We start from the raw sequence: 13,328 nt of genomic DNA on the forward strand, positions 1-13,328 counted from the left end.
TCTTCTGGCATGCAGGCACACATACAGGCAGAACAATGTATACATCATAGATAAATATTTCTTTAAAAAGATTTTGAATACTATAAACCATCTCTTTTATAATAATGTGGCTAACAGCTGAGTGTTTTTGGAATGTAGGCTTGTAGGTTAATGTGTCAAAGTGATTTTTTTTTAAAAAGGGTAAACCAAGTGAACAAAATCAGATGTGTTATTTTAACAAGTAAAATACAATGGCTCTTTCTGTTGGTTTTTCCAAATGCTTGTTGATAGTCTATGAGAACAGAAAGAAACCAACAGTGTTTATAAACTGTGTTTATATGAATGCCATTTGCAGAACTTCCAAATCAGTGGACAGAGATCATACAACAAGGAAGACATCACTCATGTACTCTGATGATGCTCCCTTGTGTGACAAGTGTTGATCTATCTTGAGGCATTTCCTGGGCGTGGATTTGTCAAGTCAAGGAAGACAGCCCTTACCTTCACAGGTCTCTGTCTCTGTCCGGAACACGTAGCCAGGGGGGCATGTGCAGCTGTAACTGCCTGGGGTGTTTCTGCATAGGCCATTGTCACAAAGCAGCCTGTTTACCAAGCACTCGTCAATGTCTGCAAGCAGTCAGGGGACAGAAATGGTTAAAGGCACACCACACAGACCACCTATGTTCCACTCCTGTTTTGTTCCCCACTCTCCTCTCTGGCTCACTATCTTTATATCACACTAGAGCAAACACACCCAGTGCTGTTCAGATGGTGTGCAGAGTGTGTTCTTATGTGGGTGGATACTTTTACAATATTCTGAAGTCCTTAAAAATGCTTAGGCCTTAGCAAGGGCACATTTCTTCTGTTTTCCTTCAGTTACCTCCCCTGCCTCCCGCTAAATGGGATTATGTTAGGTTTATTTTTATGCTTAAAGCACCAATAAAACATACTAGGAAGTCAAACTCCTCTGCTTGTGAGTTTACATATAATAAAATATGGTATTTTTTTCTGATTAAAATCCTAAGACTCATTAAGTGTCATGTAAGGAAAAAAATTTCATTACTTTTCTATTATGGTTTTAGCTAAGGAAGATGAGTTACTGATGGAGCACTGCTGGTGCGTTTTGTACATTCCCGTAGCAACCCAGAACGGCCCAGAGGGGACAGTCTCAAACCCACAGTTCAGAAGTTCACATCGACTTTATCTGATTTCATTTTATTTGAAACAGATCTCAGTGTGTCACTCAGGCTGGCATCAAATTCACTTACTGTGTGCTGAGATTGCAGGCGTGTTACACTGACTTCTTATCAGCAAGTATAATTACTGAGAGAAAGAAATAATAACTATTCTTACTGATAAAGAGTTCCTTTTGCTTAAAGCTTCATTTTTTTTTTTTTTTTTTTTTTTTTTTTTTTTTTTTTGGTCTTGAAAACAATTGCCCTTTGTCAGAGAGTCCCCCTGATAGCCAGAAAATGATTTCATATATCATTACCACCGATGGTATTACCTTTTTTGTCTTATTCGAGTTTTTCCCACTTTGGATGTTGTTTTTGCTCTGATTCTGGCTTTTAATATGTATTTTACAATTAGAACTGTATAAACCCAGTTAGTTTTCTTCAAGGCTGTGGCCCCTAGTAGGTCAACCATGCCTCACTGGATGTTCACATACCCACACATATATGTGCACCACAAACTGGACTCAAGTGGTTATTTATTTATTTATTTATTTATTTATTTATTTATTTATTTATAGAAGTCAGGAAGTTGGAGGGAGTGAGAGAGTATGAGATCAATGTGGGAGGAGCTGGGGAAGGGGCAGGGGATGTGACTATGATCAAAATGCATTTTAAGCATGTATAAATTTCTCAAAAAATAAAAAAATATTAAAAAGATAACTAATCCCAAATGAGGTCACATCCTGTGCTCATGAAGTTTAGGACACTGATGTATGTTTTGTGACAGGCACAGTTCAAATTCTTGAGAAATGGGTAATAAAATAAAGAATCAATCATTTGATAAGACTTACACGTTTGTCTTTTATTTTTTTATTTTATATGTATGAATGTTTTGGCTGCCTGTATTCTTGTGCACCATGTGCATGCAATGCCTGTGGAGGTCAGCAGAGGGCATCACGTTTTCTCAAAAACTGGAGTCCCAGATGGCTGTGAACCACCATGTGCATGCTGGGAACTGAACTCTGGTCCTCTGGAAGAGCTGCCAACGCCCTATTGCTAAGATATTTCTCCAGTCCCTTCATTTACAAATGTTAACAAACCCCACAAAATGTAAAGTATGACAGTCATGGTCATGTCACCTGTGTGCAGAGTGGGAACATTCACATAGTTTCCCTGGTTTTAAAAGGGTCCCACTCACCTGAGCTTAGAAGCTAACTTGGAACTGTGGGACTATGATAGCGATGGAGTTTGAATTCCTGACCCTCTTGTCTCCCAAGTTCTGGGATTATACATGTGTGCCACCACCCCGGTTTACACGGTGCCCAGGATCAAACCCAAGGCCTCCAGAGTGCTAGGCAAGGTCTCTAGTAATTGTCCCTTCCACTCCTGGCCCATTTGCATTCTTTTAGAACTGTTCCGTGATCTTTGGCTGGTACTCTTTCCCGCAGATGTTTAATCTACTGAAACATATAATAGTAAGAAACTAACATAAGCCCATCTGTATATGTCTTACACTCAAGATCACATGGATACATTAAGTAATAAAGCCATTAGCAGAAATAGAATATTGTTTCTTTACTCACAATAATCAATCACTTGGTTGTAAAAAGCATTGTGGATTAATTTGTAAGTATTATATATAATGATTTATCTAATCATTCTCATTTTATGGAAATGGACTCAAATTTTCTGTGGGACAATTTTGATTGTCTTTAGTCTCTTAATACATAAACTAATAAAGCGTTGGACGTGCCCTTATCTTTCCCACAGCTTTCCTTCTGCTGAATATAAATCACACACGACTCTTTTCACACAATCTTATAAGATAAAAAGGAGACACACCTATTTCTGCTATCACATTTAGGCACACAGTAGCAAGTAGTGTTTTCTTGATTAAGCCAAACCTTATCCATGAACTGGGAACACTGCTCTTTCCACACGTACTATTATCAGGAGCATTAGTGTTTGAACTCCCGGTGCCTCACTGAAAATATTCGGGATTAAGGTAACTACAGAGAAGCAACAGGCAGATAACTCACTTGTGGTCACTCACTTGGGAGAAGACTATCTTAAACCATAAGTACCCCGCAACAAACTCGATGTTGTGCTGTGAAATTCTATTCTAATACGTTTATATCAATGTACACAGTCAATGAGGGAAAGCTACGGGATTTCTAGTTTTCATCATTCATTGTCGTGTCTTCTCTTATCCGCGGGATTTAAGCAGCATGAATGGCTCTTGTATGCACATCTCCAGTAACTTACCAATGCAGTTTCTTCCAGAGGCATCTGGCTCATAGCCGCTATTGCAGTTACAGCGGTAACTACCTCGCAAGTTTTCACAGATCCCATTGGCACATATGTCAGGGTCCAAAGCACACTCATTGATATCTGTGTGAAATATCACATGTTTAACACTCATGGATACATGTTTGCTGATAAATGAGGATCGAATAAGGAGCTTTCAGCATGTGAAGTATCTAACTTTGAAGATCTATTGTTTGCCTTTTAGAAAAAAAAAAGAAATTAAAATTGAAGGACAGAAGACATTTCTCTGGTTCAGTCAAAAGAAGAAAATGAAAGAAGCTGGCAGCAGTTAGACAATTAAGTCATACAGTATGTCTATATTTTTGACAAAAATTAATAAAGAAAATTTATAGGCTGTTGGCTCAAAATACAAAGGAAAATTCAATTTAATAGGTATTACAGCCGTCTAATTAAAGCATGGAGATTTATTAGGAAGGCCTGTATGATTTTATAGGCACAGGATGTCCCTGCTTTGTTCTCATATTTAGCAATTACCTAAGTAATAGGATGTGTAATGCTTCTAATTGTTGATGAGTTAGAACAAATCCCAAAGATGATAAAACATGGCTACTGACAGTCCAATGATTTACAACAGGCATGGACATGTGGCTGCTGTCGCCCAGGGGCAGGGTACACTTGAACTCCAGTGAAACAAACATAATTCCAAACAGGCAATGGGCTCTGGCTGGAGGCCATTGACAAGGAATCAACAACAACCACCACAAACTGTGGTGCAAAAATCCCACTTGGTTCACTGTGCTCAAATCCTGATAATGACTGTTTATAGGAAGTGGAAAGAGTACACAGCCAGAACATCCCTATAACCCCAGCACCTGGAACAGGACAGGAGAATCAGGAGTTAGGGCCAGCCTGGGCTTTGAGACTCTTGTCTTAAAAAAGAAGATAAGGAATTAGAAAGAACTCCTTAGAAACTCTCTGATTACCTATTTAATTTTTCATTTTACATTTGAGAAAAAATATCTCAGTAAAATACTGCCCCTTTCTCTGATTTCAGCTATTCCTTTAAAACTTAACACCACGACCTGAAGATGGACAGTCTTCTCAAACATTTTCTCCTATTAAACACAGATGTACTTGCTCTCTTTACCATAGTTTTGTTAAAGTATAATGCTAAATTTGAAATGAGAAAACTTGGATGAAGTTTACTTCTGCAGTTGGACAGAAACATTTTGGTGGTTGTTTGTTTCTTTTTGTTTTTTAGCACAGAAAGTCTTAGTTATTTTGAGTTATTATATCCCAGGCTTGATCCATATCAAATGTCCCTTAAAGATGGCTATTTTTATAGCCGTGGCTGTATACTTATTTGATACAGTGCTGTATTAAATGAACACACACATAAAATCATGGATGTGGATTGTTAGTAACATGTTCACGAAGCACCTTTAACAGAGAAATATTTGTCTGTAATGAAAATTTCACATGTGAAATGGCACTTAGCACTTAGCACTTAGCATCATCTAACTTAGCAACTACTTCTCTGAAAGACGGTTCAGGCAGTCAGTCTACATTTATGCATTTTCACAGTAACTAAAACCATATTCATATGATTATCAGAAAGATTTATAATATTTTACAATCACAGGAGTGAGAGTTGAACAGAATTACCTCTTCCATCCACAGTGATGCCTACTCCACTGCTACAAAGGCCATGGAACTCAGCTGTGTGATGAAAACAAACAGGAAATGTTAAGCCATACCCACTCCAAATCCAGTCATTAACATAACAATGGAAACAGAAAAATTAAAGCAAGCTATAGCCTCACTTGGTCATTAACATAACAATGAAAACAGAGACATGCTATACCAAGCCTATTCCATACTCAGTCATTAACATAACAATCTTATGTATATTTATTTTATTAAGAAAAAAAGTCCCTGTTTCTAGAACACAATTATTTCAAGAATTCTAAAACCACAGAAAAATAAAAGTAAAATACAGGGAGTCTGTTTATTATTTTACTTATGTACAGAGGCTCACTGAAAGTATGGATGAAAAGAGTCAACCTTGATACACACCTTGGGATTGACATAAGGTATCAAGACTTTTAGAAATTCAATCAGATTGTCTTGTATTTGTAAGTTGAATTGTGAAAGGTGCAATGTGAAGCTATTTATATTCCTAATAACAACACAGATCAAGAGAACTGAGAGCAGTGTTCACACATAAAATCTGGGTTACGATCACAATGGCACCAGCAAATGGGTCTTGTTCATAGTGATCACTGTGGATACAGCTAAGGCATGCACACAACCGCAGGCTGCTGATTTCCTGTCTCACATACCAGCGCAAACTTGGTCTTATCATCTTCAGTTCAGAATAAGAAGAAAACGCTTCAAAGTATTTTGGGGGCAAATTCTCCTGGTGAGTTTCTAGTTTCGTACTACAAGTAATTACCTGAATTTTTAGCCGGGCAAGGCTGGCAGGGCTCTCCAAAGCCATAGTCTGGATTAGCACAGCAGCATTCAGACTTGGTCACTGCACCGGGGAAAGGACGTACACACACTCCTTTCTTGATTTCGCCATAGCAGGTGCTACGCATGTGAGTGTCTGTCAGAAATAAAAGGGTGGTAAAAGAGACCCAGACTGTACAATGGAAGGTTCCTTAGCATGAGAGGCTACTACATCGGGAATGTGTGGAGAACATCTGCCATTTTCTCTTATTTTGCATCCTTAGCATCTTCAAAGTTAAGGAATGAACAAATGCTTGTGGACTAAGGAGATGAATGAAAACACACCTACAAATGTGGTCCCCAGCCCTGTCCCACCAGGATTCTCTATGCAACACAAGCATCCTTTGTCCCAACTATTCTCAAGGGCCTTTCACTGGCTAAGGGTATAGTGAAGGTTACAACCCACTATTTCAAAGTCCCATCACTGCATCCTAGCCTCAGCCTGGCACTTAACTCTTGTTAAGGACCAGTGAAGTTAAATTGTCTTGAAGAGACTGAGTGCTGCCTAGGAGATTGCTTGCTTTGACTTTTTAAATTAGGAAGTCTTTCTTTCCAACCTTTAGGGATGCTGTTGTTTTGTTTTGTTTTGTTATCTCAGAGGCTATGTATTTATCTCAGTGGCTTAAATAATAGCTATGTTAAAAAATTTTGAACTGAGCACAGTGACACATGCCCTTAATCTCAGCACTCAGGAGACAGGCAGAGATAGGCAGATGTCTGTGAGTTCAAGGCTAACCTGGTCTACAAAGTCAGTTCTGGGCCAGCTACATAGTGAGACACTATTAAGACAGACAAACAAACAAACAAACAAACAAACAAACCAAAACTGTACTGACTGGATTTGCTTTAACTTAACACAAGCTAGAGTCATCAGAGAGGAAGGAGCCTCTTGATGACTCGAGGAAATACGTCCATGAGACTCAGCTAAAATGCATTTTCTCAGTTGGTGGCCCAGGCCATTGTGGGTGGTACTATCGTGGGCTGCTAGTTTTGGGTTTTATAAGAAAGCAGGCTGAACAAGCCAAGGGGGAGCAAGCCAGTAAGCAGCACCCTTCCATGGCCTCTGAATCAACTCCTGACACCAGGTTCCCGCCTCACTTGAGTTCTTTTCCTAATTTTCTTTTAGTGATGAACATCAATACAGAAGTGTACGTTCAATAAAACCTTTCCTCTCCTACTTGCGTTTTTGGTCCTGGTGTTTAATTGCAGGAAAGAAACAAGCAACAACCAAAACCAAAACAGACCTAAGAAACAAACAAACCTAAGAAAAAGAAAAGTGATCTATCCTCTCTGCCCCCTACCCTCTCTCTCTCTCCATCCCTTCCTCCCTTCTCCCTCTCTCTCTCCCTCTGGCACTGTATAGAGTGGCTATGCAGACATGGTCTCATGAAGCAGTCAGGCTGCCAATGTTCTCTGGCTGAGGAAGAACAGGCAAATAGGTGTAAGCAACAGATTGTCAAAAGGCCCAAGTTGGGGTTCAGTGTAGGCTTGAGTGACTTCTCATTCCTTTACTCTCGAGTCTTATGAAATATGTTACAGTAAACAATGAAATATTTTTTAAAAATCAGAACATCTTAAAGGCCAGAGAGGCAGCATAGCCTCTCAGCAGTAGAACATGGCTATTTCTTCAGAAACATCCCCATTGTAAGTGTCTAACACTGTTCACAACTGGATGGAAATACATCGGTTTCTTAGAGCGTTTTTTTCTAATATTTTCTTAGGCTCTAGCACATTTTTACCATTAAAGGAATTAGATTCACAGCTCTGTTCAACGAGATGTTTGTGTATTCACACTGAAGAGGATCCCAAGTGTATCACTAAATTCCCTAGGAACACAGTTTTGATTTACAATAGGATTTCTGTGAGCATTTTGGAGATTACTTATTAGCTTAAAAGGGATGAGAGTATGGTCAAAGATACTGCTGTTTTGAGGGCAAGAACATACAATGTACAGTTTTCCAAGGGCAGGTTGACTGGGCTGGGGAGATGGCTCAGTGGCTACATGTGCTTACTGCAGGACCTGGAATCAGTTCCCACAACCCACATGGAAAATTATGGCCAATTGTAACTCCTATTCCAGGGGACCTGACACCTTCTTCTGGCCTTGGAGAACTCCTGCACATATATCGGACACATAAGCTCATCCAGGAACACACTCATGAAGCTAAGAATAATAAATAAATAAATAGATAAATAAATAATAAACTTAAAGCAGTTTAAAAAAAAACAAGTAGACAAAAGCTGTGGAACCTATTACGGAAGCAAGAACATTATGTATCCGTTTGTGATTGGCTAACTAGTTTATTGAGAATAGTCTATACCAGAAGGTCTGCAATAAAGAAGGCAGTATAATTCATGTGTGGGTTCTTAGGACCACACCCATCCTGACTTCAGATCTCCATTACATGGTCTATAACAGATTGCTACACACCTTGTTTACCAGTTAAGTAGTTTGTAAAATGAACAGGAATGTTTGTTAAACATTAAGTGAGGGGCCAGCAACACTCAGAAAATAGAAAGCCCCAAGGGATAGCAATCTTACTCCTTTGATCTTTGACAAGGACACTTCTATGACCAAGGATCCCAAGATGGAATTGTAACTCTTATTTCACTAATAATGTATCTCAGTCACAATAGGAAAGACTACTACCACCAAGTGACCTATGAAAACATACTCATAAGATTTCTATGTGGGAACTGGGTGGACCAGAGTAATATGTGTGTGTGTGTGTGTGTGTGTGTGTGTGTGTGTGTGTGTGTGTAATATTTGTGTATCGTAAATATGCATATTTATTATATATAATATATATTAAATAAATATATCTTTATGTATATTTACATAAAACAGGAACTCTTAAGACTCACACTAGATATGATGCTATTGTTCTAGGTGATAAAAGAAAAAGTACTATTTTTCTCTTAAACAAGATATTTAATTTTATTTTTAAATATGTGTGTGAGGGCGTGAGTGTGTATGTGTGCATATAAGTGCAGGTGCCCAGGAAGCCAGAAGAGAATGCCAGGTACCTTGAATTTAGTGTTACAGGAGACTGAGTTGCCAAAAATGAGTGCTGGGAATCAAAGCTGGGTCCTCTGCACGAGCACTGCCTATCCTTAACCTCTGAGCCATCTCTTCATTCCCAGTGTAGTTTTCTTACTGACTGTTTGCTCTGAGCTGACCCCATAAAATGTTTTACACAGGTGAAGTCTTTAGCACTAACATATTTAACCAACAGAGCTAATGAAGAAAGGCATTTATGAGAGGGACTGTATCTTGTCCAATACGACACAACTGGCAAATAACAGAACCGGTGAAGAAAATAACATCAACATTTAAAAAAAAACTATGCTAGTGTTTGGAAACATGATGAAATGTCTGAAAGCTAGTGTTTTAAAAAGCCTGCTTAAAAAGAAAATTTAGTGAAAATTTTTCTAATAGCAAGGCAAATTTTGAGATCCCATCCCGAAGATATGGAGAAATTAATGACTGATCTCTCATATCTGCCCAACATCAAGGATATCCATATCTATCTATCTATCTATCTATCTATCTATCTATCTATCATTTATCCATTTATCAATCATCAATCTAGCTCTTAAGAGAGGTGTGTGTGTGTGTGTGTGTGCATGTGCACACACACATGAGCGTGCACACACACCAGCGCGCACACACACCAGTGCAAAAAACCTGGGTTATAAAATGACGCTCTTCCTCCTTACACCTTGTCAAGACCAAAAGAGTCCCATGGGATCCATGGAAGGGACTTTTATACAATTAAAGAAACAGGTCTGATGCTATGACGCCCACTGTGTGATGATGAAAAGATGGTAGGAGGACATTAACCTCGGGTCACAGTGGACAGGGCAGAGGATGATATGTCTATGGAGTGGGTCACCTGAAGAGGAGGCCTCATATGGCAGGCACACAAGAAGAACGTGACTTTAAATACTTGCAAAGCCATCCTAGGGTAGTTCTGGTAATACAGTTCCACCCTCACTTACTGGAGAGGTGAGCTGGGAAGAGAATATGTTATTTAACTCAGCTACGAATATTAATTATACACTAGTGAACATTGTAATTTCTAAATTCAGATCATTCTCATTAAATGAATTCATCATAGAATTTTCTTGTTACCTAAATGTTAAGTTATGGAAATAGCCTGAATTTTCTTCCTTCATTATGAGATCTGCTCTGTCTACTGAAAAAAAAAAAAAAAAAAAAGAAAAAAGAAAAAGAAAAAAAGAAAGAAAAAACACTCCAAAGTTTAAAAGGATGGGGATGGTATGGAAACATACATTTTGTCTCTTCTTTACACTACTTGTTATCATGATTCTTTAGTACACTAAAATCACAGATTAATTTTATGGAACTTGAAAGAAAACTTAATTCTTATAGAAACAAAGATATAATAAAAAATCTAAGTTAAAGAGCCAATTCAAATAATACATAGGCGTGACTTTTTCCTCATGCAACAAGGAATGCAACAAGTACTGAGGAAATCTGCTGTCATATAAGAAGACCAATATATAATTTTCTACCCAAACAAATGGTGCTCTTATTTTAAAAAGCTGAAATTGCCATAATGATGAAAAATGCACAAAGGCATTCCAAGGCTTTCTGATGTATTCCCTGTATGTGGATAAAACAATGACGTCTTGGTCTTGAGCACCGATTTCGTGATAAATGCTCATAAATTGACTGTTTGAAAGAAGAAAAAATGTCTCCTTCCTAAACCCGCCTTAGATCTCAATGGAATCACTTAGGTGTAGACACATACAACTGCCAACTTTAAGGCAACTGAAAAATATTTCAGCCCTCCACACAGGAAGGAGCTACATTCGCCTAGCCACTATATTTGAAATTCCCCTGGACGAAGTGCTGACAACCTGCAGGCTGAAGCAAAGCCTCGGCTGGACAGAGGAGGGATTTGAGAGAAGAGATGACTTCCATCTGCTGAGCCTTCCTTGTCCCTCCCTACCCTTCCTGGGATTCAAGAGTTATATATAAAGTATTAAAAAAAATATGGCGGGGAATTTCCTTTCTCTCAAAATCAGCCTGGATGTTTTTATGCATAAGCTGAAAATGAGAGGGTACAAAGTGACCGACTCACCCTTCAAGTGTCACAAAGGCACCTGGGAGGGGAAACTCCATCAGTGCTGTCTCCTAACCTCTCTACACTCACTACCACTGCAGCATATGGCTTAGGTCTTGCAGTGCCGACAACATCTCAAAAGCTGTGCGGGCCTTTTCGATTCATGGCATCCAGTCAGCACATGTTCCCAAAAGGCATTCAGAATGGCTTCAAGTAAATTATATATTCAGTCCATAATATCCCTTCAGGAGTTCGTGGTGGTGAGAGATAATCTTAATCACTTTAAGCTTTAGACATTAGTATACTTCTGTGGCACAAAGTTATTCATGTTTCAGGCTTCAGATAAAACTACGAGTTTACATGAATGTAACTATAATCTCCAAGTTCATATGCTGTAGTTGATAACAGCATGGACGCCCGCTGAATTCAAAACTCTATTTTTTTGTATATCATCAGAAACTTTGAAAATGGAAAGTGTAAGGTCTCATCTTTGTAAAAGTTTTATTAAGATATAATTTACATGCTATAGAATTTGCCCCTTGAAATTCTACATTTCAAGAACGTTTACACTCACAGTTGGATTTCAGAACATTTTCATGTCCTTTGGTTGTCATTTCCTTCCCCTGTCACCCTGTCCTTTCTGCCCTTAGCAGTCACATTGGATGCACGTAGACTTACCTATTCTGGACATTTCCTATGAATGACATCATACACAATATGGCCTTTTTGTGACTGACACCTACACAACATAAGCTCTCACTTGGCATATGTTTAAGCTTTACTTGTGTTTTAGAATGCACTCTGTTTGTGGCCAAACGCTATTCTTTTGTATAGTTATATCCCATTTTATTTTTTCAGAGGTCACCTGTGACCATCAGGTCACTATAGAATGTTTCACTTACCAACACAAACACGTCCATCCACACCCACAGCCAGGCCAGGAGGACAGTCACAGCGGAAGGATCCTTCGTTGTTGATGCAGTGCCCATTCATGCAGATGCCTGGGGTCTGGCATTCATCAACATCTGCCCAGACGGGGACAGAAGCTGGTCCATTACTGAGTAAAGACTCTGCTTGCTGGAGCTGCTCTACCCTATCAGCCTTTTAACTGAGTAACTTGTAAAAGAATATATAAAAATGACAACTGACCTCTACAACAACACAGTCCTGTCAAGTACATTTTGTAGGAAGCTGAGTAAAATTTGCTGTACGTATCGAGGGGGGAAAACAGGAGTCTCATGACTTCTCTTATTTATTTGATAACCTTGTTTACTATTAATAATACCTAATTAAAATGAAGTGACATAAATCTCCACAAATCTATGGTCAATTTTTGAATTTTTTTTCATGCAGAAATAGATCCTGTTTTGACATTAATTTGAACACTTCATACTAGCAAAATAAGCTGAGATAGTCTTTGTAATCGTCACCTCACTTGCATCTATCAAACGGTGTCCAACTTTAAGGGGCTTTCTCAACAGCAGAAGCACACCTCAGACACAGAGCTGGTAAGTCATGGCCAATATCAAGACAAACAGATTCTAACATTTGTAATAAGAAAACTCTAGATGAGAGAAGCATAGGAGAATAGCAAAGTAGAAGGATCCAGAGGGTCCTAGAAATCTACAAGTAGAACATTATGATAGGCAGATTTGGGCCCAGGGTCCCGCTCAAACTAAGGCACCAGCCAAGGACAAGAAAACTGATGAAGAGGAATGTAGTAAGAAAACTGATGAAGAGCGATTTCCAGGAGGAATGCACGGGTTAAGCCAGTCATCTTTACACATGCATTTAACTCTCCTAAGACGCCATGGAAGGAAGTTCCAGACTGTTGTGTGATGAATGCTGCAAAGTACAGGGAATTTCTGGGCACCTATCCCATGCTGAATCTCAGGCAACCATCCTTGAGATATTAGGCCAAAGCTATAGCTTTTCCATTTCACCGTGTATTCCCCTTCTTTGCGAAGTCAAAAGCTGTTTGTTACGCATGAACCTAGCGCCACTTTGTAGCCCTACTGTCCCTGGAATATCAATGAAATCATAGGAATTGGTAACAATTCTTATTTTATTCAGGTATATGGGTGAAATTGAGGGCAGAAAACAGTCATTGAGTTGATTTCCTCTAAGGGAGGAAACTGAAATTAAAAACAAAAGTTTGCTTCCAAGACAAAACCACAAAACATGTTCCATGTTACAAAGTTCTATTTGTGAGTATGAACGTCATACACTGTCATGTATTTCTGGGAAGCCTCTATTTATTAAAATTATCACCAGAACGCGGGTCTCCAAAATTGCTTCATAA

At 38.8% G+C, this 13,328-nt stretch overlaps 1 protein-coding gene across 1 annotated transcript in view; it reads right to left on the reverse strand.

Annotated features, from left to right (window-relative positions):
- Fbn2 (fibrillin 2) overlaps positions 1–13,328 on the reverse strand; it is a 202,684-nt gene that overhangs the window by 82,972 nt on the left and 106,384 nt on the right. The window contains exons 15-19 of the mRNA XM_051163405.1: positions 11,929–12,051; positions 5,878–6,030; positions 5,088–5,141; positions 3,420–3,545; positions 481–606 (exon numbers count right to left, since the gene is read on the reverse strand). Of these exons, the coding sequence (XP_051019362.1) occupies positions 481–606; positions 3,420–3,545; positions 5,088–5,141; positions 5,878–6,030; positions 11,929–12,051 (582 nt within the window). The remainder of the gene's footprint in view (positions 1–480; positions 607–3,419; positions 3,546–5,087; positions 5,142–5,877; positions 6,031–11,928; positions 12,052–13,328) is intronic.

The sequence above is a fragment of the Acomys russatus genome, chromosome 20 (genome assembly GCF_903995435.1).
Source record: "Acomys russatus chromosome 20, mAcoRus1.1, whole genome shotgun sequence".
NCBI classification, from domain to species: Eukaryota; Metazoa; Chordata; class Mammalia; order Rodentia; family Muridae; genus Acomys; species Acomys russatus.